The 25,338-nt window shown below is 30.6% G+C and overlaps 1 protein-coding gene across 6 annotated transcripts in view; it reads right to left on the bottom strand.

Annotated features, from left to right (window-relative positions):
- The window catches only part of LOC118196702 (FHF complex subunit HOOK-interacting protein 1B-like), a 113,350-nt gene that overhangs the window by 40,811 nt on the left and 47,201 nt on the right, over positions 1-25,338 (bottom strand). For 4 of the 6 annotated variants that reach the window (XM_035368156.2, XM_085823398.1, XM_085823400.1 and 1 more), the window contains exons 9-10: positions 24,865-24,915; positions 4,119-4,286 (exon numbers count right to left, since the gene is read on the bottom strand). In XM_035368156.2, the coding sequence (XP_035224047.1) occupies positions 4,119-4,286; positions 24,865-24,915 (219 nt within the window). The remainder of the gene's footprint in view (positions 1-4,118; positions 4,287-24,864; positions 24,916-25,338) is intronic. The other 2 variants (XM_035368157.2, XM_085823399.1) reach the window with 1 other exon arrangement.

The raw sequence follows: 25,338 nt of genomic DNA, 5'->3' as shown, positions 1-25,338 counted from the left end.
TTCTAATTAATAAAGCTATTTCCACGCCCCATTTGAAAAGAAAAATAAGGAGGGGGGAAGAAGAGAGAGAAAACAAGGGGGGACTTGTCTTCAATGAGTTTTTGTTGCTGTGGTGAGTTACAGGTAAATTCTTGATGCTTTTTAAACAACTAGGTTTCCTGTTTTTGTCAGTAACCAGTGCTGTCTATATTGCACATTATTAACATACTAACTCATTCAACCAGTTTCTTAGAATAGCTGCTGTTTCACTCTCAAATATTAATTTGTGTTCTGGCTAGTTTCTGTAATACAGTCAAATTTTGTTATAAATTCTGTGTGGCATTTATTCATTTAGATGCCCAGGTAAAACATTCTTTTATCCAGCTAATATTCATGATTTGTTATTAGGCCTTTCCTTTGTCATCATGCATTTTCTGATTAAAAAGTTGAATTTATGTCTAAAATTCTCTTTAAGCATTTTACCAAATTCCAAAGCCTTTTATAAGGTGAAAAGAGCTCTAAAAATAGAAACACTGTTTAGTCTTACAGCTTGAAATTATTCTAAAAGAGCAGTTTCAATGTCCCTCGATTTTCTGTCTTTTTCACACTTCCTTCACACATTTGAAATTTTTTAGTAGTTCTTCAATTATAATTCTTTGTTTAAATAAACTAACCAATGCTGTTTTGAAAATTCCTACTTTAAATGCAGTTTTATTCTGGCTGCACTCACAAAGAATATCCAAAATTCTTATCAATTTATCCTTTTCTCTCAGATATAAAGTTTTTTTTCAAGGCATTTTTGACGTATTTCAAGTTAAGCAGAGAATTAGAGCAAAGCTTCTTCAAGTAATTTATTCACTATCAAAACTCAGGTTTCTAACAAGTAGAAAGATTCTGTTGGTTTTAGTCAAACTGCCACCTCATAATCACAGGCACGACTAATGATTTCTTTGCTTGTTCTTCAGCTTATATATATATACTCTCTTTCCTTCCAAAGACTGTTAATGTATGGTAATGCTAGGAAGGATGTCATGAACTTATTTTTATTATTTTTTTAAACCCTCAGGGAACATGCTTAGTCTGTCCCAAAGGGAAGATTTCAAATATGGAAACCTTAAACATATACAGAAGTTACACTCCCACCTCCTATCAGCTGGTACTCAAGAAGAACACTTACTCATTTACAATAGGATATGGATTGTTTTTGTAAACCCTTAAATAAGGAAATTCTGCACTCTAGGTTCATTACAGACAGAAAGCTCTGAAAATAGTGTTTCACAGGCACCAGGATAGAAAAATTTCTTAGAAAGACCTAGAGAGAAAAACCTGTTTTGTTGAAGCATTATATACCTGAACGATAATAAGTTATGGTTATTTAAGTACTCGCAATACTCGCTGAATGGATGAACTACAAACAATTTTAGTACGTACAAATGAGATATTCTGGTCTCAGTTTTATAAGCAGCAGAGATGAGATTAATGAATAGTGGCTTTTCTATTGATTAGTATATACTTGTCTTGGTTCAACATGTGGCTGATTTTAATAACCAGCAGGTTTAATAAATGGTGGGCAATGTATTTGCAAGAAAATTTTGTCAGACAATGGTCCTTTGAACCTCAGCATGACTAGTTATTCCAACAAGGAATACAAGATGGTTCTTTTGCATGGGGAATGCAGTCACTAGGAGAAGACAGGCATCACAGCAGCACAGTTCCATTTTCCTAATCATCCTCATACTATTGTTACTAGTGTTACGAATGTCATTTGCCAACATAGAAAACATGAAACATTTATGTTGTCCATATTCAGCTAGACTTATGCCTGCAGTTGTATGTGTGCAGTAATAAAAGTAATGAAATTTTCAATTTTTCTACATAAAGATTTTGATCATTCTGCCGAGTACACAAGCAGGTAAAATTACATAAAATTGTTAAATCTAAATAAAAAAAGAAAACGTAAACAGAATTATCTGTGGATATTTCCTATTATTCAGAAGATATTAACTGTAGTTCAGAAGTTTGAATACCATAGAAATGAAACAGATTTTTCAGTTTTTTTTAAATAAAAAAAAACATAATCAGCTAATAAAGAATAATAAAATGTCCTTTCTTATAAAAAAAAAAGTACCTTGAAGAATGTGAAATCAAGTAATAGTCTTAGAAATTATAATTATATCCAAGCAGAAAGTAACGCTGTGAGTACATTTACATTAACATCTGAGGTTGTTTCTAATTTTTCACTTCCCGAGAAGCATCAAAATCAAGTGCTTAAGAAAGTTAGATTTAAAACTTCTGATGATCCCTTTGTCCATAGTTTAAATAACACTGTAGAATTTGAGGATAAAAATTCAATCCTGATGTTTATAATTACTATATTATAAGTCCAGTTACTTCAGAATGTGGCTTGCAATTATCAATTAAAAGGAGAATTTTTCACTTTTCTTTCCTCAGCTGCCTCTCCCATTTTGAAATTAATTCTTTGAAAATGTCTGAAGTCATCCAGGCTTTTTTGCTCTGGTCTTAATCAACAGGAAGCATTTTACACATACTTAAAACACCTAGGGTATTTGCCAATAAACAACAGTTTCTTCTTGTCAGTGCCAGACATACTACACTATACTAAAGATGTCAATTGATTTTTGGCGAATCGGGAAAATTTGTGATTTAAAAAATTTTCAGTGTTGTTTGAATGTTAGTTAAATGTTAAGTTTAAATGTTACTGTTAAACTGACCGCTGTATTTTCTTTGTAAAATGATGTGTTGAAAACTAGATTTTATTCTGAATTTTTGTATTGCTTATAATCTTAATTTGTTAAAATGTATTGCATTGTTTAGTTTTTTTGTTGAGACTAAAATATCATGTTGGGGTAATCGCAGGCCTTTTTGAGAACGGGTGTAAATATAATCAGATAGAAATTGTTTTCTCTTTTTATACTATTAAGCTCAAAAAGTCAAAAGGAAGAAATGTGAAATTAGTACTCCTTAATTATTCAGATTTTAATGTTTTAAATATTACTCCCTGAAGAGTCGATTTGAAGCTTTAAAATGTGAATAATTAATTTGCATATTTACTTAAGGAATTTTTTAAAAGTCTTCAAAAATTTATTAAAACTTTTATAAATTTTTTCTTCCCTGTTTCTATCTTAATCTTACCCAGTTTTAAAATTTTATAGTTTTCTTCTTGAATTCAATTTAAAGAATTTTTTTAAGATGTTACAATCTTTTTCTTCTAATTTACAATTTTTTGTTATATATATGTGTGTGTGTAAGATAAAAATATGTAAATATAAATTATAATTTAAATTAGAAACATCCTCTTAAAGATTAGTTTTAATTTGGTATTTTCCCTCTCTATTCAAAAAACAGTTTTTTTTTCTTTTCTTCACTGCGACATTTTGAGACTAATCCATGTCATATTATTCTTAGATAACACTGGTGACGTGAATGGAACTGAAGCTCAAACAGCCAATAATACTAATTCAGAAGTCAAACAACAATAATAGTAATTAATAGTAATAACAGTAATAGTAATTAGCCAATAATAATTTTACAGTAGTATCAATATCCAACCAAATGCACTGAGGATTGAAACTATTCATTCAGAATTGAAATTTCCCCCTGAACAGAATATTTGCTTTCTCTTCACCTAGCTGGACTACTGCTCTCTTTTACTGCAAAGCTATATATATAAAAGAAATAGGCATGTATTAAAGTGCCAAGTTGTTTGTGGCTGCAACATGTTTACTGAAATAAAAATGAATATTTAATCTGCTTCAGCTGGAAAGTTGCTCTTCATTATGGATGAACGTTTCTGCATGCTACACCAACAGTATTTCTACAACATCATAACATCTAAGCCTGCTTTATTGCAATGAGTGTTTGTTTTATTACACAAAGTTCCCCAATGAATAAGACAAATAAAGCAAAGAATGTGTAAGTGAAGAAGCTTAAAAGGAGATTAATTTAAAATTGATTGTTTGTAAATATATATCTCTACTTCAAATATTTTTGCATACAAGACACATTCAAAAAAAAAAAAAATTATTACAACCCTGATCCAAGCAAATAACATTCTCTTAAATACAATAAAATATTTATTACTTCTAAGTAAAGGAAATAAAACAAAATTAAATATTCACTCGACTTTGTGCTCCCAGTCGATCAACCAAGGAATTCAAAACAAGATGTCCATCATAAGATGATGTTAAAATAAACTTTAAAAACATTTGTAACAGGATAGGCTCTGTTATAGTGCGTAAGAAAAGCTCAAGGTAAGCAGTTGTTGCAATGATTTCTTCAACAGTATTCTGAAAGATATACATTAATATATGAGATAGCATAAAACGAAGAGAATGAAAGTATTCTGAGAGAAACACATTAACATATGAGATAGCATACAATGATAATAATGAAATATAAGCATTTACAAAATCATACAAATTCTAATTTCATCAATGAATGTTTTCAGATTCAGTTTAATATAGAAAATTCTACGTAAAAATTTTAAATAAATAAATCCAAAGCTATATTTTAAACTAAATGGTGACAAAAACTGACAACAGCAGAATATGATATGCAATAATTATCTTTTTGATAGTTAAAAATCTTTTATTACCTGCCTAATTAAGAAGTGTTATTTTTTATATTTACTACTTAAATTTGTATAAATGTTTAGCTGGCTGCTTGTTTTCAACAATTTCTTAACATAAAAATAAATTCTAGATCATTCCAGAAAATGAGATCAAAATAGTTGGAAAAAAGTGGTAATGTACATAAAGTATCAATATATTTCATGATAAGCATATATGAGCTAAACAAGAAAATAAGAAGAAACTGATATGTGAATCAAAATATTTATAACATTCCAAGTATATTTGACACTTTTTATTACTATAAAATTAATCCTGTACAAAAAATTATAAAAAGTTTTATTTTTTTATTTAGAAGGGCACGCATAAAAAATTATTAAAAGCAATAAAGCTATTAGTGGCTCATGGATGTACAAAAGTTTATGATGTCATTATATATATGTATATATATATAGAAAAAGCAATGAAATATTTCACATAAAATTAATGAATATAATTTTTGAAATGTACAAAGCAAAGTGAAAGACCATTGAAAGAATTAATGCAAAGTGACAGTACAGCAGTGTTTCCCAAATCTTTCTCATTGCAGAATTTTCAAGGAACTTTAGAGTAAGTTCTGTTTTTTTTTTTTAGTTATAATAAGTAATAATGTAGATATATTAGATAAAATTCTGATGAGGACACAACATGACTTCCTTGTACAGCCTATTAAATTATGCACATTTTTTTGCAGCATTTCATTTAAACTTATTTCCTCAAATTTCATTAGATATATATATTTCTCATTCAATTCTCATTTTGCGGCAAGGCAAAAATACATAAAACTCAAAAGATCATCATTAAAAATTGTACAATGCAGAAAAACATAAAACACCAAATACAGTTAAAAAATAACTTTTTTAAAAAAGAATTAAAATTACAGTTTCTACCCAAAAACACACATTTTGGCCAGCGGATAGAATGCCAGATCTTTTAGTACACAGAATTGAAAGGTTACTTTTGGTCCCACTTGGCAAAAAGACACTGAATTTTATGCACAAACTAACTTAATACACTATTCTATTAAGAATTTCAAATGTAAGCAAATGTTGGCTTCGTTAGGCTTATAACCATTTAAACAAGTTTTAAATTATTGATAATTCTAAAACTACTGCGATTAACTAATGGCATAAAAAACTAACTGGAACATACAAAGAACATAATTTAATGACTTTCAAAGCAAAAAATGCACAGTTTACCAACTTATAAAAATAAAAAAAATTCAGCTCACCCAGCCTGGTAACAGAGTGGATACGCACACACACACACACATATATATATATTAATATAAGTTTAATGCAGCCAATTGCAACCAAAAAGGGAGGTGCACAACTAAATGTTCAGTTTCATATACAAAATTTCAATGTTCTGAGGCTACTCATTTGTGAATTATGCGAGATACATACAGACATCATGAAAATATCTCTTTTGAATCCATTTTTAGGAAAAAGAGTCCTTTATTCTGGTCATATGTACAGATGTCATGATCATTAAATTGCATTTGAGAGCAGTCAAAATGGACATTTTCATTGAAATGTGATATGCGATGATTTTTGTGATTACAATACTTCATTTACTTTGTACAAGGAAGTAAAAATGAACATTCATTTAAATTTTTATGTCATAATGAAACCTATTTCAGCTCTTAATTTTATATAATGCTAACTGAATAAAGCAAACAATGTAAAAAAATTAATATTTTATGTTTCAACAACCTCAATATATTTGAACCCTCGAATTAGAAATGCTTTGAATGTTTATTCACAATTCTTATTGAAACTGAGATGCAGTATTATCTCAGTTTCAGTATTTGGATTTGTTATAGCATCGTGTGGTGAAAAATCTGTCTTGCACAAATACAATGTAGCGAAAAGAAGTAAAATATGAGTATCTTGTTTTGATAAGTTAAGGCAGGGGTCCCCAATCTTTTTGTCCCTAAGAGCACATTCTAGAATATCTGCTGGATGGTACCCACCATTTGCCTTTTCAAGGTGAATTTATAATTGGTTAATAATATGTGCACATAAAAAAAAGAGATTGGTCGCATTTTGTGTTGTGCTAGTATCTGTGTTGGACGCAATTTCTATCTATTTTATTAACTCGTTGACTGCCACAGCACTCTTCAGATTCCGGCCCGATAAGCTAAACCAATTCAATCACATTATATTATTAAAATACTAATTATGATACGTAACAATCATTAAAAAGTTTACAGAATTTTATTTTTGCTAGCCCTAACAAACTATCTCTTAGTCAGCTTTTGTTAGATAAAGCTCTTCGCAGAAGCCCAATACGAGTTGATTCGTACAGACATGCTTTGACTTGTCACCTTGGTTCAGATAAAACAATCGCTAAGCAAGTAAGTAACTCGTAGTGGCGCAAAAGTGGCAAGTAAAGAAACTACGAGATAACTCGTATCGGGCGTCTTGACGAAGAGTGCTAATATAAGTTATCTTGTGTTGGCCAGTCAATGTATTAAAAATGAGAAAACATTCACTTAGAATTTTATTGAAAACTAAACCATGTTTTTCGTCATATCACAGCAGCGGGCATTATGGTGACTGCGGACATAGGGTTAGGAACCTGAGTTAAGTTATTCTTCTGACAAATTATTCAAAATTCATTTAATGATAGTTCTTTTTGTTTTATGCCAGAATCAGAAGCCATTCAATCATGAAACCGGCCACATGGATAGAGGTGTGTGGCACGACGTCACCAAAACAGTTGTTATCAACTCCACTCTGTTTTCAAGATACACACTTAGTCTCTTTCTTTCTTTTTCTTTTCTTTTTTTTTTTTTGGTATATGTGTGTGTCACACGTCGTATTTCATTATAAAAAGTCCTTTAAAGTAGAAATATAGTCAAATTTATTCCCTTTTAGTGAACAATTCCAGGATATTTTAGCTCCAATGCAGCAGAAAACTAGAATATCCAGTTTTTAAAATAACAGTATTTTAGTAATATTTTTAATGACAAAAAGTAAAAGGGTGGTTATAAAAAAACTCCCACGATATATGAGCCCCTAGTGACCAATTCACTCAACCAATCGAAATGAAATTTCAGATATCAGTATTTGAAGCTATGTGCTCCAGATTGTGGTGATTTAAAACAATAGAGCATTCACAGTTATGATTATAATAAAAATTTCACATTTTTAAATGGTAACAACCACATTTTCTTGCACAAACTGATCAAAGCATTGATAAAACATAAATGGCTTTGGAATGATACATAAATGATGAAAATTGATGGGTGTAAAACATTTGCAAAGAACACTGTAAAAGACCAATGACAACACAAAGAGAAGGTGCATTGACACACTTTGCTTAATTCCCAGGCACAGACAGCAGAAGCACCAATCATAAAATACCATGTGCAAATCAATGCTTGTGGAAAACCTTTAATTAGTAGTGTGGGAAGATTGTTTCTTCAATCAGGTATTCAAACGAGCTAGCAAGATGACACTTACAGGGAAAAAAACAAGGTGAATTCATAAAACTGTTTTATCTAAACGAGGAAAATGCCAAAGCAGTGCAAGATTATCGGTGAATTCATAAGATAATGCCCCTGTTTCGTAAAAACTCTACATGATTTTGTAAGAAAATTTGAATAAACTAGATGCACATGTGACAGACTGCAATTCGGATGACCTGTTTAAGTTGTTGTGGGAGTGCATAATATGATGACTGAAGGTCCACTGCATATTGAAAGAAATGTAGCCCGCAATTTTTATGTACAGAAAATCGCAGTCCTAGAGCACAGGCACTACTAAAAATTCCAGAGTGTCCAGATGTTGCAATCTGGCCGAGCAACAGTGTGTTAAATTGCAAATTTTTTTTTCTCATCAGACATGATGAAAATAGCAGGTGCAGAATATGGATGGATGAGGTGCATTTCTACTTAAATGAAAACATAAAACTTCAAGAACTGCCTTTACTGTGCTGATAAAAATCCTCATGATATGGCACTAGTGCCTTTATACAAAGTTAAAGTGACTGTGTAGGGGCATCACAAGCACATTCATTCTCGGCCCGTACTTCTTCGAAGAGGTAACTTTCACAGGTACAAAAACATGCTTCATTAAAAGTGCTTGGTATACAACACTGTTGCAGATACATAATTCCAGAACTGTAGCAGCAAAATGTTGTTAATGCTGTATGGATGCAAGATGGCCCTCTTCCACATGTCATCACATGCATTTGGCAAGCGCTGCAACAGCACGTATAGAGATAAGACACATCTCTTGTAACTTTGCAGTTTCATGACTACCATGTTTCCCTCAAACTCACTCTGATGAACTTCTGGTTGTGAGGTTATCTTAATTAAATCTAAGGTCTACACATCAAATCTGAGATCTGTCAAAATTGAAAAATGCCATAAGATATGAAGTTATACAGATTTCACCTGCAATGTTCCTCATTGTTTTGTAAACAATCACCTGCATGCAATGGATTATAGTCTGCAAAGACAAGAACGTTGAAACTTGTAATTCCAATATTTTTTTTTTCTTCTCCTCTCTTGTGTTGTCAATGGTGCTTTACAAGGCTGCTTTGCAAAAGCTTTAAGCCATTAATTTTCATCATATGTATGTCATTCCAATGCCATTTATAGTTTTTCAATGCACAATGAATTAGTGCAAGGAAAAATATGTGTTGCCATTCAAAAATTTTTCATTCTCATGGTAATCAAGAGGGCTCTATTCATTTAAAACATCACAATTTAAAGCACATACCTTCAAATAACAATATCTGAAATTTCATTTCAATTGGGCAAGTAGACAGGCTGCCAGGGTTTCATTTATCAGGGAAGTTTTCTTAATGACCACCCTGTATTACACTTATTAGTTAATATTAGTACAAATTTAACATTTATTTACCAGTTGCAAAAAGAAAATACAAAAAGTAAAAAGTCCAAAGAAAAATGACATTGAAATAATTCTTTACTTCTTATAATAGAACAGAAATATTTTCTAGTATGTATTTTATTAGCAATGGTAAGCCATAAGGTGTCATGTTGCATTGCTTAATTTATTACATGCATGATATAAATCAATTAGTTCATTTTTATCTTTACGTTTCTTTTAAGAGTTGTTTAATATTGTAATAAATACATAAAATTAGACAATATTTCATTGCGTTCATAACTTACCAAGAAACATTTAATGAGTGTTTATGGAACAGTTTGGGAAATGCTGCTGTAGAAGAAGAAAAGAAGAAAGGTTGTGAAATGAGTCTGCATTAATGGCTGCAGCAGTCGGTTTTGCTCATTGTGGTGGCTTGCGGAGTAAAGTGTGCACAAACAAAATCTAATTTTTATAGTTTCAGGAGTAACTATTAATGAATCCCAAGCATCATAACAAGGAATTCAAAACAAATACTTTTTAAACTTAAAATGAAAATGTATCTGCATCTAAATTTTTGATATAATTACACATCTATTTCTATTACATTATGTATCAAGTTTTAATACTCATTTCGTTCCAAAAACGCCTGATTCGAATTTGTCAGATTTTAAAAACAAACACAACAATAGAACCAAAAATATACAGAACATATATCAAACAATGTACTTCAGTAGTCTTATAACTGCATTTCATTTTGAGTATGAAATATTTTTTAACTCCAAGGGGAAGATCTACAACAATTATTTGGAATCACTAATTTTATCAATTTCTAATATATATGAATTAATAAAAATCATAAATTTTACAGGCAATATAAACAATAATAAAGGCAGCAATAAACTTAATTGCATTTCAATGAGTAAAATTACAAATACTCACACGTTTGTTTCTAACACAAACTTTTACTAACTAAAATTTTTGCTTTACTTATTTTTATATTTATTAATAACTATTTACTGAATTTATTAAAATGGAGATTCAAACTAGATAGAACTGATTTTTAGAGGTAAAGGAGTAGTTTTAAAAACAGTGTGAATGTAAATCAACTTATTTATCAAGTTTTAAATAATTTTATTCATTTTTGTATCCAAGATTTTACTCCTTGGTTTATTTAACATTATACAGTATATGAAATGAAGTTATCAAATGAAAAACAGTTCTTAAAGACTTATTCTTATCAGTCAGGAAAGAACATACCAAATTATGCTGCCCTCCCCTTCTATTTGATAACAAAAATTTTATTATTTTCATCATCTTTCAATCAAATGCAAGAATTAAATACCACTCCGGAGATCTTTAAATTATAAATTTGAAAATGATAATGAAACAACATTCTGAAGGAAAACTGGTATTTTGTGCCCAAATGAGAATTATTTTTATTAAAGAAGTACTATGATATATATTTTATTTCAGATAAAAAATTCCAGATAATGCTTACCAAATGAAGAAATCTATTAAAGACTCATTTCTAAAACAATTTTTTTCCTTTCTTTTAGAGAAAAAAATTATGTCCTCAACTATGAAAAACTGCAAGAATTTGTGAAAAGAGCAAACAATAATCACTATGTATACATTGCACAACACAACTAAAAGAAAGTTTGAATGCTGATTTGCAAAATAGTTAACCATGCAGTTCTAAATATTTCTCCAATTCATTTCTGGTAATTTGTAATGCACCATAATGAAGTACATACTTCATGAAGGGACTGTACAGAAAAGTTAAAAAGCCAATAACTCATGCTGTGTATGGAAAAAACTTAATTCAAAAGGCAAAAGAAGTTAAGCGCTGTCCTAATGCTACACAGGACTGGACATCAGAAGATAAATAAGCAGACTAATAATATATTTTATGCAATACTAACTACTTTTGCTACTCAAAATGCACAAAATAATTCTCTTAACATTTTTTTAATAATGTATCAAGTTTTAATACTCATTTCATTCCAAAAATGCCTGATTCGAATTTGTCAGATTTTAAAAACAAACACAACAATAGAACCAAAAATATACAGAACATATATATAAATATACAGAACATTGTGTATCATTAGCGCTGTCCTAATGATACACAGGACTGGACATCAGAAGATAAATAAGCAGACTAATAATATATTTTATGCAATACTAACTACTTTTGCTACTCAAAATGCACAAAATAATTCTCTTAACATTTTTTTAATGCTGTTGGTTTTTTGATCTCATAGGTAATAGTTGTATAATCTACCAAAACCATGATCACATATTACTCAGCTTTCATACTATCTAATATAAAATGTAGTTTTATGAAAGAAAAATCTATCAACCATATGTTCAACAATGAGATTACATTCAAAATTTTCATAGTACTGTACTAAGACTTTACGAAGATGCATGAAGTTTGTGCATACGAATTGTGGCTCCAGCACTTCATGGTTACTTCAGCAGCCACATTTTAATGCAAAATTTAAAAAGCACAGCTTGCATACTAAATTTGCTATTATGCTGCAATTCCAAACATTTGCAAATATTTGCATAAAACACAATAATTCTATATTTTACACATTATCCTCATATTTCTTCAATGGGCTGCAATCTCCTTTACAATAGAGTTCATAAAAAAAAGCAATATAATAAAACTGATAGGCACTGATCTAAGATAAAATACTAAATTAAAATAAAATAAAGAATGCTGATAAATAATCAGAACTAAAAACAGATTTTCATATTTGAAATATCGTATAAGCCCAAATACACATATGTTTACAATAAACAGGAAAGCTCTGGACAATGAAACAAGAATAAAGATTTTAATTAAGCAAAAAATCACCAAACAAAAATAATCTAAAAAAAATCAACATTTTTTAGTACAAATAAATCTTGAATTATAAGAGATATGGAACCAAATAAATATATTTAACACTTTCAAGAGCTACTCATTTGGGACTCAAGGATTTTATACCTGTTGATGTACGTAAAATTTCAAAGAAATTATTTAATACTTTCCAATATTAAATATAATTCAAATGCATAATATTCCAAAAATAAATCTGGGTCACTTTAGTTGGATCAAGCTGATGTTTGTATACTGTTATATAATGGAAGGGGGGACTAGAAGGGTGAAAAATTAATGTTGAATTCTCAGTTTTCTGTTTATGTACATACGAGGGTCAGTCAAAAAGTTAGTTGCACTGCCTTAAGAAAACAAAATATGAGAGAAATTTTACCATAACTTTATTTGTATCTTAAACTTCCATTCAAAATCTACTTTTAAACGTAATTATCTCTGTTATTTAAGCACTTGTAAAGGCGTGATAAAAAATTTTCGATGCCTTCTGCAAAGAAATTCCGTCCAATGCCCGATAACCATTCTTGGGTTGCCGTTGTCGTCTCGTCGTCCGAGTGGTATCGTCACTTTGAAAGTTCTGCTTTTATGGGACCCAAAACATGGAAATCATATGGTGTAAGGTGTGTGCTATAAGGAGAGTGATCCAACACTTCACATTTAAACTTTTTCAGAAGGTTGCAGGTTTGTTTTCCTACATGCGGTCTTGCATTGTCATATGCAAGAGCACAATGCCTTTCGACAGTTTACCTGGCCGTCGATTTTTAAGTGACTGTTGCAATCGTTTTAGTGTTTCACAATAAGAACATGCATTAATTGTGGCACCCTTTGGCATGAACACTGTATGCACCAAACGTTCTCTGTCGAAAAACAGTTTCAGCATCAACTTTCCCGCAGATGGAACAGTTCGACACTTTTTTCGAGTCTGGGAAGTGGAATGTTTCCACTCGAGGGAGCTGCATTTTGCTAAGGCGAGCACTGGTACTCATCTCCGATCCCAATTTTGGGACAAAATTCATTTCCTTTCTTTCGGTAACGTTGCAGAAATTTCAAAGCACTTTCAAAATGCTTCCCTTTATGTTCCTCCGTCAGTAGACGAGGCACAAATAGAGCACAAACTTCATAAAATTGAAGCTGATCAGCAACAATTTTATGCACACTTCCAGAAATATCTAGTTCATTAGAGATTTCGGCTATTGTTATGCATCTGTTTGCAAGAATGCATTCATTCATGTGAGCAGCAATTCAGAATTTGTGGCAATTTATGGTCTTCCCTCGCGCTCAGTGTCGTCAATATCTGAACGTGCGGTTCTTAAATATGTCACACCTCTTCGTGATAGCTTGACATGAAGTTTATGGTGACATTGTATTGTCACCATAAACTTCATGCAATTCCAATAAATTTCACGGCAGTTACATCTTTTCGCCTACAAAAAACGAATCACTGCATGTATTTCCAATTTGGATGCCACTTGCAGCTGCCCAGACAAGCCTACAACTGATTATCGGACAAACTAAAATTGCCTCATGAAAGCCGCTACGTCATACGCTACAGCTAAATGTCTGAAGTGTTGCCAGACAGTTTCATCAAAATAGCAGTTGACAGAAATTTTTTACAGAGGGGTGCAACTAACTTTCTGACTGACCTTAGTACATTTCAAAGAAATGATATAATATTTTCCACTATTAAATATAATTTAAATGCATAAGATTTGAAAAATAAATCTGGGTCAAGTTGATGCTTGTGTACTGTTTTATAATAGAAGGGGGGAGTAGATGGGCAAAAAATTAATGTTGAAACCAATTCACTGCAGCTGTCTAATGTTTTTTTAGAATTGTTCAATAAGCTGCTATGGCTTTGTTTGGTAATAAAAACTTCCTTTTTCACAGCTTGACCTTTACTCAGACAACAAACATAATCTATTAAGTCTAAATTAATTTAATATGGTAAGTACATAATGTAGAATCGCTACTTTTGAAGCAAAACTTTTACGCTTGTTTAAGCAATGTGCAGTGCAAACGAGCCTTGTCATTATGCAAATATAATTCTCAAAGGTCAATTTCTGGATCACTTTTGGCATCATTTCTTTAGCACAGGCGGTAAATAAACATTTACATATTATTTCACTCTAACAGCATTTTGCACCTTTAGCTTTACAATTAAAAACTGGCCACAAAATATGTGATTACTCTTTGGTATTTTTCCCCTCTTTGTATATGTTTATTGGCAGTGTTCCATACACACATATCTACATTATATCACCTACAGTGATTTCTGAAACACTTTTTCTGCTATTACAGATATACTCGTATTTTTAACATAAATTTGTTGCATTGCACATGAATGGTGATAATATGAAGTTGAACTATTATATAGGTGTGTGCCCTATCTTCTCTGTAAAACTGCTTTCTGAAACTAAGGCGATTATGAAAACAGGACGGACATCTTTGATCTTTCAGATTTCCTTGACATGTATATTTGCAATATGGGAATCTTCAGGTACAAGCTTTTTTACAGCAAACATAAGGTATTATTCTTTCATATTTAGTCTGTTTGTTACTAATGAACAAACTAAATTCTTTTAAAATAATAGATGCAGTTCATAAAAGTATTGTTTTCTTATTTTTTAATCTGATTGATTTAAATACAAATGCATTTAATTCACGATATATCTAATTAAAAGCATTAAAATTTTTTTTATAAAATTACATTATATATATATTTTTTTACTTTTTAAATATACAGAAGATATACAACATTCTCATGTTAGTTTACATGTGTATTCATCTAATATCCTATTTCGCTATTCCACTTAGGCCACATCTACTAATAATCTCTACTGATAATTCATATTAACATTTAAAAGAGCTCTTTTGGGTGATCACTAAAATCCAAATCAAACCAGATTTCTTTTTTAAAATTTTCCTTAAAATTATTCTCCTGTTTAAAATGAGAACACAAAATAAAGCTATGGCACGAGAAGAGGCTTTATCTTGAAAATTATGACATTAAACTTTTATAACACATCTTTTCATTTCACCTTTTTAACCAATAATAATAATAACAACAATAATAAACAGAAAGTATTTCCTACTGAATAACACGTTTTTTGGATGAAATAATGCCTTTGATATTTTTATGGGCATCAGGTTAAAACACTTTAAAAACATGAAAAGATTTTTAATATAATAGCAATAAATATAATTCAATATAACAGCAAAGATTTTTAATATAATGTATGCTTAGATTTTTAACTATATGGATATCGTGATATTAGCAACTCCGATAAAAAGGCATGAAATATAAAATAAATAAATAAATCAGAAGAAATAATCAATAAAATGACATGAAATATTTACCAAGTAAGTTATTATTCTTTCTGTGAAAATAGGCCAAAGGCTATGAAAGTTTTAACTAAACCTTTTTCTTTCAGCCTGAACTTTAGAGAAGGCATAAATTATACATACAATAAAACTCCACCACTTGTAGATATTAAAATAACATTAAATTTTATAATTTAAAGTGGGTTCATAGCCTGGTACTAAACACTTTTGCTTAAATAAATGTTGGCTCAAAACTTGTAATCGTACGAGCTAGTTAAATGGATAATACTGGAACATTAACTTAGTAGAGGTAGGTATGCGAATTCAAAGTGTGAATGATCATAAACTTCAATTTAAACATTCAAAATGCTCATTCATTGTAGTGAAAGCTAATGAAAAGGAGCAGCTATAGCAAAGATCATAAAAGTGCATTAACTAACATAAAATACCTTACAAGCCTTTCTGGGATTTTTCACTTTTAAACGTACATTTACAGTTACCCAAAATTTAAGAAAAAGGCTGATATGTTTTCATCTTTGTTCACTACCCAGAATTTTCATATTCATTTTTATTGGATATATATATGCAAGAATGTGTGTCTGGAAACTTTAAATCTGACAAAGGAAGGATAATGTTTTTTACTTCAAAATTTCACATTACATTCTTTATTTTAAATAATACATGGCATTTGAGTTGTACTTTGGTATTTTGCTTGCATTAATTATATGTGGATACAAGGTATTCTCAAAATAGTACAATACCTTAAAAAAATGAATGAAGAGAATCAGAGAACAGTAAGCAAATTCACATATAAACTGGAATAAAACTAACATAGATTAAAAGATCATGTGTAAATATTAAAATTTCGTAATACTATGAATCGATGAAATTTTAAACTTTGAATAAAAATGAGAAAATAAAACGTACAAAGAATAAAAGTTATCTCCATGTACAAGAAAATTTAACAATAAAAATATATATATAAAAAATTAAAACAAATTTAAAATAAACAAAATCAGTCTATTATTTTTTTTACTAATGTGATATATAAAAAGCAATGAAAAATATTAATAAATTTTAAAATTATTTATTTATTTTTACTAACATTCATTGCTCTCATTGATATTTTAATGAATTATAAATTAGTTTATATGTATGACAAATTTGAGCTTACTAGTGGCCGAGTGGTAACGTCAGAGAAAAATGTCAGTTCAAGTCAAGGTTTGAACCCTGGCAAATGGGTTTGTTACATGGGCATTTTCAGGGTTTTTAACCATGTGTAACATGCATGTGAGCCAGTTTTTCTTAGAAAGTCCTCCATGTCCCTCTTCTTTAGCAGATAGCCCTTGAGTGCTTTGCCATAGTTAAGTCATTTGCATTTTAATGTCAAAAGTCTAAATTAATGAAGCTAATTTATTTAGGAATTTGAAAAATGCTTTATACATTTCTATACCACTGATAACCAGAAAATGTATTAAAGTGTTAGTAACTTTTTAAAAATTTTAGTTTTCAAATATTTCTAGTTCTTAATCTTGCATACTGAGAAACATTTATACAGTACTTAAAAAAATCTTAGACGTTTCAAAGAAACATTACAATTCAAATATACTTATTTTAAATATATAATAAAAGTGAAAAATCTCTACGCATGTTCATCATACAGTAGAAATATGGTGGCATGCAGAGCCATCAAATTTTGAATATACATAGTTCCACACCTAAGTGTGTGCTCTTTGAAGTCCAAATTTTGAAATGTTCCGGATTTTTACATTTTTTATCCAAATTTAATGAATTTTTTATTAATAAACTTGGCAACTTATATGAAATGTATTGCCACAGCCTCAAATAAAATACTTTGATCTGTTACATGCCACCATTCCAACAATCAGTAAAACATACAATATTTACTTTACAAATTTAATCAAAAGCTCAGCAGTTTTAAAACCATGAGTTATCACTGCTCAAAAGAGAATAATTTTATCTTTCAAGCAAAAGTGCATTGCCATTCATTAGAATTATTTAATTTATCTTTACTATATAATCTGTCTACTATTGATTAACATACTGTTACGTTTTTCTTTGCATACGGGTTCGTGGATTTGGAGTGAGTAACAGCGACACTGGATAAAGTATCAAAACACAATTTATTAGGCAGTATTATTCAAGACAGTTCCAACACGTTTACAGTCATCGAAAAAATTCTATAAGCACGCTAGAACAATCAGCAACACAGCCTTCAGACTACCAGGCTATAACGGTGAAGATAGCTTCACAGCAAAGCACCACAGTACAGTTCCCGACTCTGCTCGGTCGCTCTCGGAACTCTCCACGCTAGAACTCGCAATGCACTCAACAATACACTAGAGTACAGCTCCCAATTCAGATTGGTCGTTCACCGAGCTCAACACACTCTAAGTAAAACTCAAAAATTCACTAATTTGCAATACACTAAGAGACTCTCTCGATGTACTCGACGACCAACTCGGCATTAGACTACGAGACACTCACTCACTGACTCTTAACTGACTCGACTAGGAACTAAGCACCGACTATTAACTTAATGGACACCACACTCAACATACCAGCAGGGTTTATATAGCTTTTGGCTCGTGTTCGAGAACACTCTGGGCTAAATCAATAAGAACTCGTTCCAGAAGGGTCTCCATCCGTCCATAGCATACTGCCAATATTATTGCCAAATGGGCGATTTCTCACCAAATGTGACAACCCTGACTTTCCTTGCCATTTTCTCCAAACCTGCTTTGCAACTCCAAACCTGCTTTGCGAAGCTACCTTACTGCACCTGGGCACTTCGTAACAATACCTAATGATTTAAAAGAAATGAATGCATTGTTAACATTTTTTAAAAATTATTAGGTATCTAATAATAAAAACAATGGCCAACCGGGATAGTGGTTAGGGTCGCTGATTGCCATGCCGAAGGGCCTGGGTTCAAATCTCAGAGAAGGCATGGGTGTTTGTAAATGTAATACTGTCAGTGCGGCATGGCGGCACTCTAAATATGCAGCGAGCCAAAAGTCCTGTCACATAGTTTGGTGGAAGGGGAGAGGGATGGGAGACCGTCGGACCATTCCCCCAGAGGGCTCTCCATCAAAATTAGGGGTGGAATTGAGCTAAATCGCACTGTTACCTGTATGGTGCTTAAGGCTGTTGCCAATTTTAGGCATATTTAGCGCTCCTTGCCACGAGAATTTCGTGAGCTTGTGCTGACTACATCAGACAAGTGAACATTAGAAACAACAGCAACATAATATAAACATTTAATTCATAATATAGCTAACTGATAATTATTATGAATACTTGCAATTTTTTTTTCCTTTATAAAAAAACTTTATAATGTCATGGTATATCCGAAACATAATTTTTTAAATAAAATTTCATGACCTTTTACATTTTTTAAAGGCAAATCTTTTCTTTAGGCTGTGATAAAGTCTTTAAATGCAATTATCTGGACCAGCTAGCCGGGTGCTAGCAATTCTCAAAAAAATTCATTTGTATTTTTGATAATCCATTAAGCCTATCCCATATCTTATGATTATCATTACGCTATTTTCTTCTTCTTTTTCAATGCTCTTTAACCAGTTCAGAACCTGCATCGAGTATACGCGACGCAACGATTCCAGTCCTACCAGCCCAGGATCCCGTACATGTGATGCAACGATTCTGCTCCTACCAGCCCAGCGTCACGTATACGTAATATTAAAACGGAATGATTTATTTGAATTTTAAAAAGCCAGTAGATTGAGCTAAGTGGTAATTGTTTTCACATGGGCTGATTCATACGGCATTCGAACTTCACGTACTGGCATTAATTTCTGTTCTGTGCTTTTGGTTTTCATAGATTTATTGAAATAAACAAACTGGGAATTACGGCTCTTTATAAGTGCAACTGTGAATTAAATGGGTACAGCTGTTTTTGTTTATTTTGTTAGGATTTTTTGTTTTGTTTTGTTTTTCTATTTATTTTGAAACTTAACATAAGCTTTCTTGGTTAATTGAAAAGTAACATTACAACATTATTAGGGGAAAGACTATCAGCTTTTTCGACGCGCTCGCATTTCTCAGAAAAGAGCCAGCGTTTTTGTTTTTCTTACTCGATTTTATATGTTATTATATATAATGCCTTTAATGATCACTATATATAATGACACAGGCATTATATTTTGGAATATAACATATTTACTTTATATATAATGTACATATTGACATGATCAGCAACGGATATCACGCTAGTGGGGGTCTTTTCTTGATCACTTTCTGTCTCATAGTGGACACTGTTTTCGATTTAGAAAAACAGGAAGTTTTCTAATATAAACCTGATGTCACACAGGGTTTGAGGATGAAATATTTCTCAGCGTCTTTTGAAGAAGTTTTGGGACATGTGTTGGGGTTACATTCAGTTTCATTCCTTAGCCATGGCGAAGAGATCTGACTTAATAAATTTGTCCAAAATCACCGGACAATCCACCTTTCCATCTAACTGGAAGACAGTTTCCGAAAATTTACATCGATGAAAAAGGTAATAAAGGTAGGAGAAGATGCGCTGTGTACGATAAAAATCAAAGAAAAGGAAAAGCAAACAACGTATTTTGAATTCAAAATATGCAATGTAGGACTGTGTGTTGATCTTTGTTTTGAATTATTTCACAAACAGCAGACTTTTTAAATTGAATTTAAGCACCTACAGGTAATTCTTTAGTTTTTTTTTTTTTTTTTAAATTTCGTATTTGTACTTTTTTTCATGTTTATAGTATTTATTTCTGTGTGTATAGTTATGATTTTAGTATTTAGCCTGTTTAATTTATTTCTATTAATGTGATATTCTTTATATTAATACACATTAAAAACAAGTGCGTTAAATACGCAACTTCAAAAATTGAGTTTGATAATATCAAAATGCTGATTTTATACTTTTTTTTTAAATTAGGCTTAACTGCTAAAAATGAGTGGGCCCATGACGATGATCCATTTCAGGGGTCTGGTCCTGTTACTGAGCTTCGGTCTCCCGGAGCTTTTTCTTAAGGGATTAAGACATATTCGCCATGTTTGACTGCACAGGCAGTACAGAAATAATATGTATGACGATTGCTACAGAATAATTATTGTGTCTCTATCATCATATTTTTCAATGAAAACAAAATTAAAAATAATAGAACAATCACTATTTGAGGTCGCATCAATATTGCAATTAACTAAAAAATATACAACAACAAACTAAATAATATAACTAAGGAGATCTGAAGGAAAAAATAAAACTAATCCATATTTATTTCTCTATAGTTAAATGCTAAACAATAAGATGTTTTTATGCTCTGGAAAATAAAAAGCTTTAAAACATTTTTCTTCGTTCCAATCCAGAGTATAACTATACAATATATTAAAAATTATACAGTCAAAAGTCTTTAATCCGGACTCGTCGGGACTTCTGCGATTCCGGATTATCGATTTTTCCGGATTATAGATCATCAGTTTAAATCTGGTAAGATGGCATGCAGAAATTATAAAATTAAAAATATGAAACCGTAATTTATAAAATAATGAGCAATTATGATCTAAAGGGTATCAAAATTTACCAAAAAAGAAGCCTAATATTTATTTGTTTACTTTATTAAACATTTCTTTCAACGTGCGGATGCGTAAAGCATACCTTACGCAGAGCCGAAATTAGAAAATTGCAACCAGAAAACTATTTGATTTGTATTCGTGGTATTTATAATGACAAGGAATTTGATTTAAATCATATCAAAGACGGAGTACATCGAAATTAAATACTACATTTAGTAAAAAATTATAAGCCGAATAAAATAAAAACATCTGCTCTGAAGATAACGATAGTGTTGACAAATCAACTTCCAGTTCATTGCGCGCTGGGACGTCTCCCCCCCCATTTCGGAACGGTTAGATAAAGAAAGAACATGCCTTTATCCATTTTTTGTAGCAATTCGTTTTTTGTTTGATGGACATCGAAACATAGTTTCGTTTTCTAGATCCTTTGGGAGCTCCAGCATCGGAAATTCTATTTGACATAATCAAAAGTTCAAGCTTACTTTTAGAAAATTGCTCTTACAGTCTGCAAAAAATAATAAGCCGGATCCAATTCGAAGATTAAGGAACAACGCAATCATCAACATTAACTGAAATAGATAATTAGATAATTTTAGTTTATACCGTCCGTTATACATTAAACGCGCACGCGAAAACGTATTCTGCACTTGCGCAGACGCATATGCGCAGTCGTAAATGTCTTGAGCGCACGAGTAAAACGCCTATGCGCATGCGTCAATGCGGCGCATGCGCAGAAAGATTTTAGCTTTGAGGTCCAGGTTATAGATCATTCCGGATTATGGGTGTCCGAATTAACGACTTTTGACTGTATTATATATTCACTACAGCTCAATATATTACTTCCATTTCATCTAAAATCTACAATGGACTGAAATGATTGATTATTTAATCAATCAAATCAAAAAAGTTTATAAGTGTAATCAAAAAAGCAATACTTTCAGTTTATTATTATAAATTATTCAATATTTTTATGAAATTACACTAGTGGGACTAACTAAAAATCATTATATATATTTTTTAATAGTAACTATTTTATATTGGCCATGCAAGCAAATAGTATTTTACATAGGTGATTCCACATCTACCACATAACATAATAAAGGAAGATAAAATTAAAAGGATAAAACTGGATATTAAATAATTTAACACTGTTACAATTTTATGAAAAAGAACATCTGATGTTTCTATAATTTAGAGGCACATATTCAAAAAATGGCACAAATTTTGTAAACTTTGTTCACTGACTTAAAATTTGCTATAACAGTCAGATAAAACATACATTAAAGTTTGTTACTGTACATCCTCAATCTCAAGATTTCAATAAATATCCCAATTCTATCTATTTTTATAAATTCATTTGAACATATGCTGAAATCAATAATATAGAGGGAAAAAAAAACATTGTTGAAAATACTTATGCATCTGTTCTATATTGTTAGTTTTTACCATGTGTCCTTGCTAACAGCAGTATGCGCATATCACAATCCCCTTAGGCTTTTGTTTTTCATTATATTGTGGCAATTAATTGAAATGACATTTTTTATACATAACAGCATGCAGTCTATGGAGAATTTTGGGTTAACCTTCTGGCTGCTCATCCTGCAATTTCCACAGACAACTCGAATGTAGCAAAATCTGCTCATCCCGCGAGAATGTGTTTTTCTTCCTTTATTGAGGAGCGCATCCTGTTTTTTTCCCCGTTTAACCATTTGAAATAAATTATATACAGTATTGGACGTTTAGTTTACGTTTTGGCCAACCGATATTGTTAGTTGTCCACTAAATTGTGGCATTTGAAGGCACGTGGTATTATCTCACAAACTTCATTTTTTGCCACTTTTTTCTTATAGAAATGGCTGCTAGAAAACATTCAGCGATTATCTTGATTATTTAAATTAATTATTGAATTATTAATTAAGATTTATTGATTAGATTAATAATTAGATTTATTGAATCTGGTGCAAAGACTGTGAAGTTGGACTTTGCCTTGAACCCTGTTTTGATCTCTATCATACTAAACTGCATTTCTAAGGTATTTTTCCCTCAGTGCTTCTTAAAATTTATACATTTTACTTTTTTATATTATGCAATAAATAGAAATTAACTGTAATTAGACTGAAATTTATTTAAAAAAAGATTTTTTTTTTTTTTTTGGTGATAACATGTGAAATTGATTTTTCTGGCAACTTAGTTTCTCATGATAAAAATCTATATAAAAAATATTTTCTAGAAAGAAAAAGTGCATTTTTTAATTCTCCAATATATATAGATATAAAAAAATGATGGAGGGGGAGAGAGAAAAAAGAAAGGCGAAAAAAAAAAAAACCCGCACATTTTTTGAAGTGATTTTAGTCCACAAATTGAGTAAACAAAAAGTTAAGCATCAAATCAATGAAAAATCATGTAAATATTAAACAAAATTTAACACAGAATGTGATAAATTTTATGACAAAATGCAGAAAACAAAAATTTTTTAAATTAATCTTGGGAAGGGGGGCTGAAATTAATCCAAAAAAAATTAAATATGAAAAATAAGTATGCCAGAACATGAAGATGTTCGAGTCTAGATCATCAACAACAGATTAAAGGGGTCGAGAAGAATTAAGTCCATCACTTTCATATACACAAAACTTTCTAAATTTCACACATTTTATGAAATACTGCATGTTATTTTTGATGGAATTATGGTCAGCCCAAATTAAGATTAATAGGAAACATTTAAAAATAAATTGTATTTCACATCTTACCTAATATTAATACTGATCCCATTTAGTGATTTAACTCTGAAAACTAAATGAAGTAAAATAAAATGGTTCACAAAATTCTTTGGTTGCTATTACATAGGCTAACTAAATAATAAGCCCCCTTTTGCATGAAAGGAAAATAACAGAAAATAACAAATTCATAAATTTTCTTTAGAAAAAAATAATAAAATATATTAAAATTTGATATTTATTTCTTTCAATACAAAAACTTTTGCAAAATGGTAATTTAAAAAAAAAATCCTAAAATGTATTAAATTATGAATATAGCTTATAACTTCTTCACTTACTTATTATACAAGAATAAACTCAGAATATTATATAAATTAAACCTTATATAGTAAAGTATATTTCAGATAAAACATTCTAAAGCTGTGCAGGTAGTTTGGTGACACAATGGTTAATGGTGAATTAGCATGATAACATTTTAAAGAATATTTTTATGCTTTTAGCAACAGTTAACATTCTGAAAATGAGTATGTTATGTCATGTAAACTTTGAACACATATTAAATTTTATTACTTAAATTAACTCAACAATTAAATCATAATCATGTACAAATATAGTTACAACATATTTTTATGCTACAGTTAAAAATTAAAGATAAAGCAACTAACTATTAGCAAATTATTAAAATACCCCAGAAACTAACTTATTCTACACTAAGAAAAATTACTTCAAAGAGCATTAGTTTTCCCAAATCAAATAGAATTCCATGCAATCTTTCATGGCGTGCATCATGAACATGCACAGGGAGAAGAAAGTGCTAAGAATGCTGGTTAATTGACAGAATAAATGTTCAGGTCAAACAAACACCGCAAGTCCAAAGCCACAATGAGGAAGAGCAACTGCGTACTGACCAAATATTTTGTAGTGTTTTCAAGCCTGTCGACAGGCACTGCTACAGCTTCCTGGTTTCCGGGTTACACGATACAAACACCACAGCAACAAGTGGAGAATAGAGAGAAATAGGGTGCAATTACTTTATTTTATGTTATAGGTTATAAAATATAACAACAAAATCAAATTTACATCAATAAACAGATGACAGAAAGAGTGCATGTTACAAATATGTTTTTCCATGCATATGTATAAATTTAATCCTCCAATCCTATTACAATATAAATGAAGATTTAAAAAAAAAAAATCAAAAAACTTGTACTTATTTAGTGACATATACAAAAGGTGACAAAGTTTTTCATATTAACATTCACAATATTAAAAATAAATATGTAAAATGTTTCAAGCAAACTTCAATTAAACAGGAAATGATTTCATACAGAAAAAATGAAGTTTTAATAATTTTTACAAAATTTCGTTCTAATCTTCTTAAA

This window comes from Stegodyphus dumicola, chromosome 9 (assembly GCF_044657685.1).
Source record: "Stegodyphus dumicola isolate Sdum_Otavi_A_Nest chromosome 9, ASM4465768v1".
Taxonomy (NCBI): Eukaryota; Metazoa; Arthropoda; class Arachnida; order Araneae; family Eresidae; genus Stegodyphus; species Stegodyphus dumicola.
This window is presented reverse-complemented; position numbering and strand designations above follow the sequence as displayed.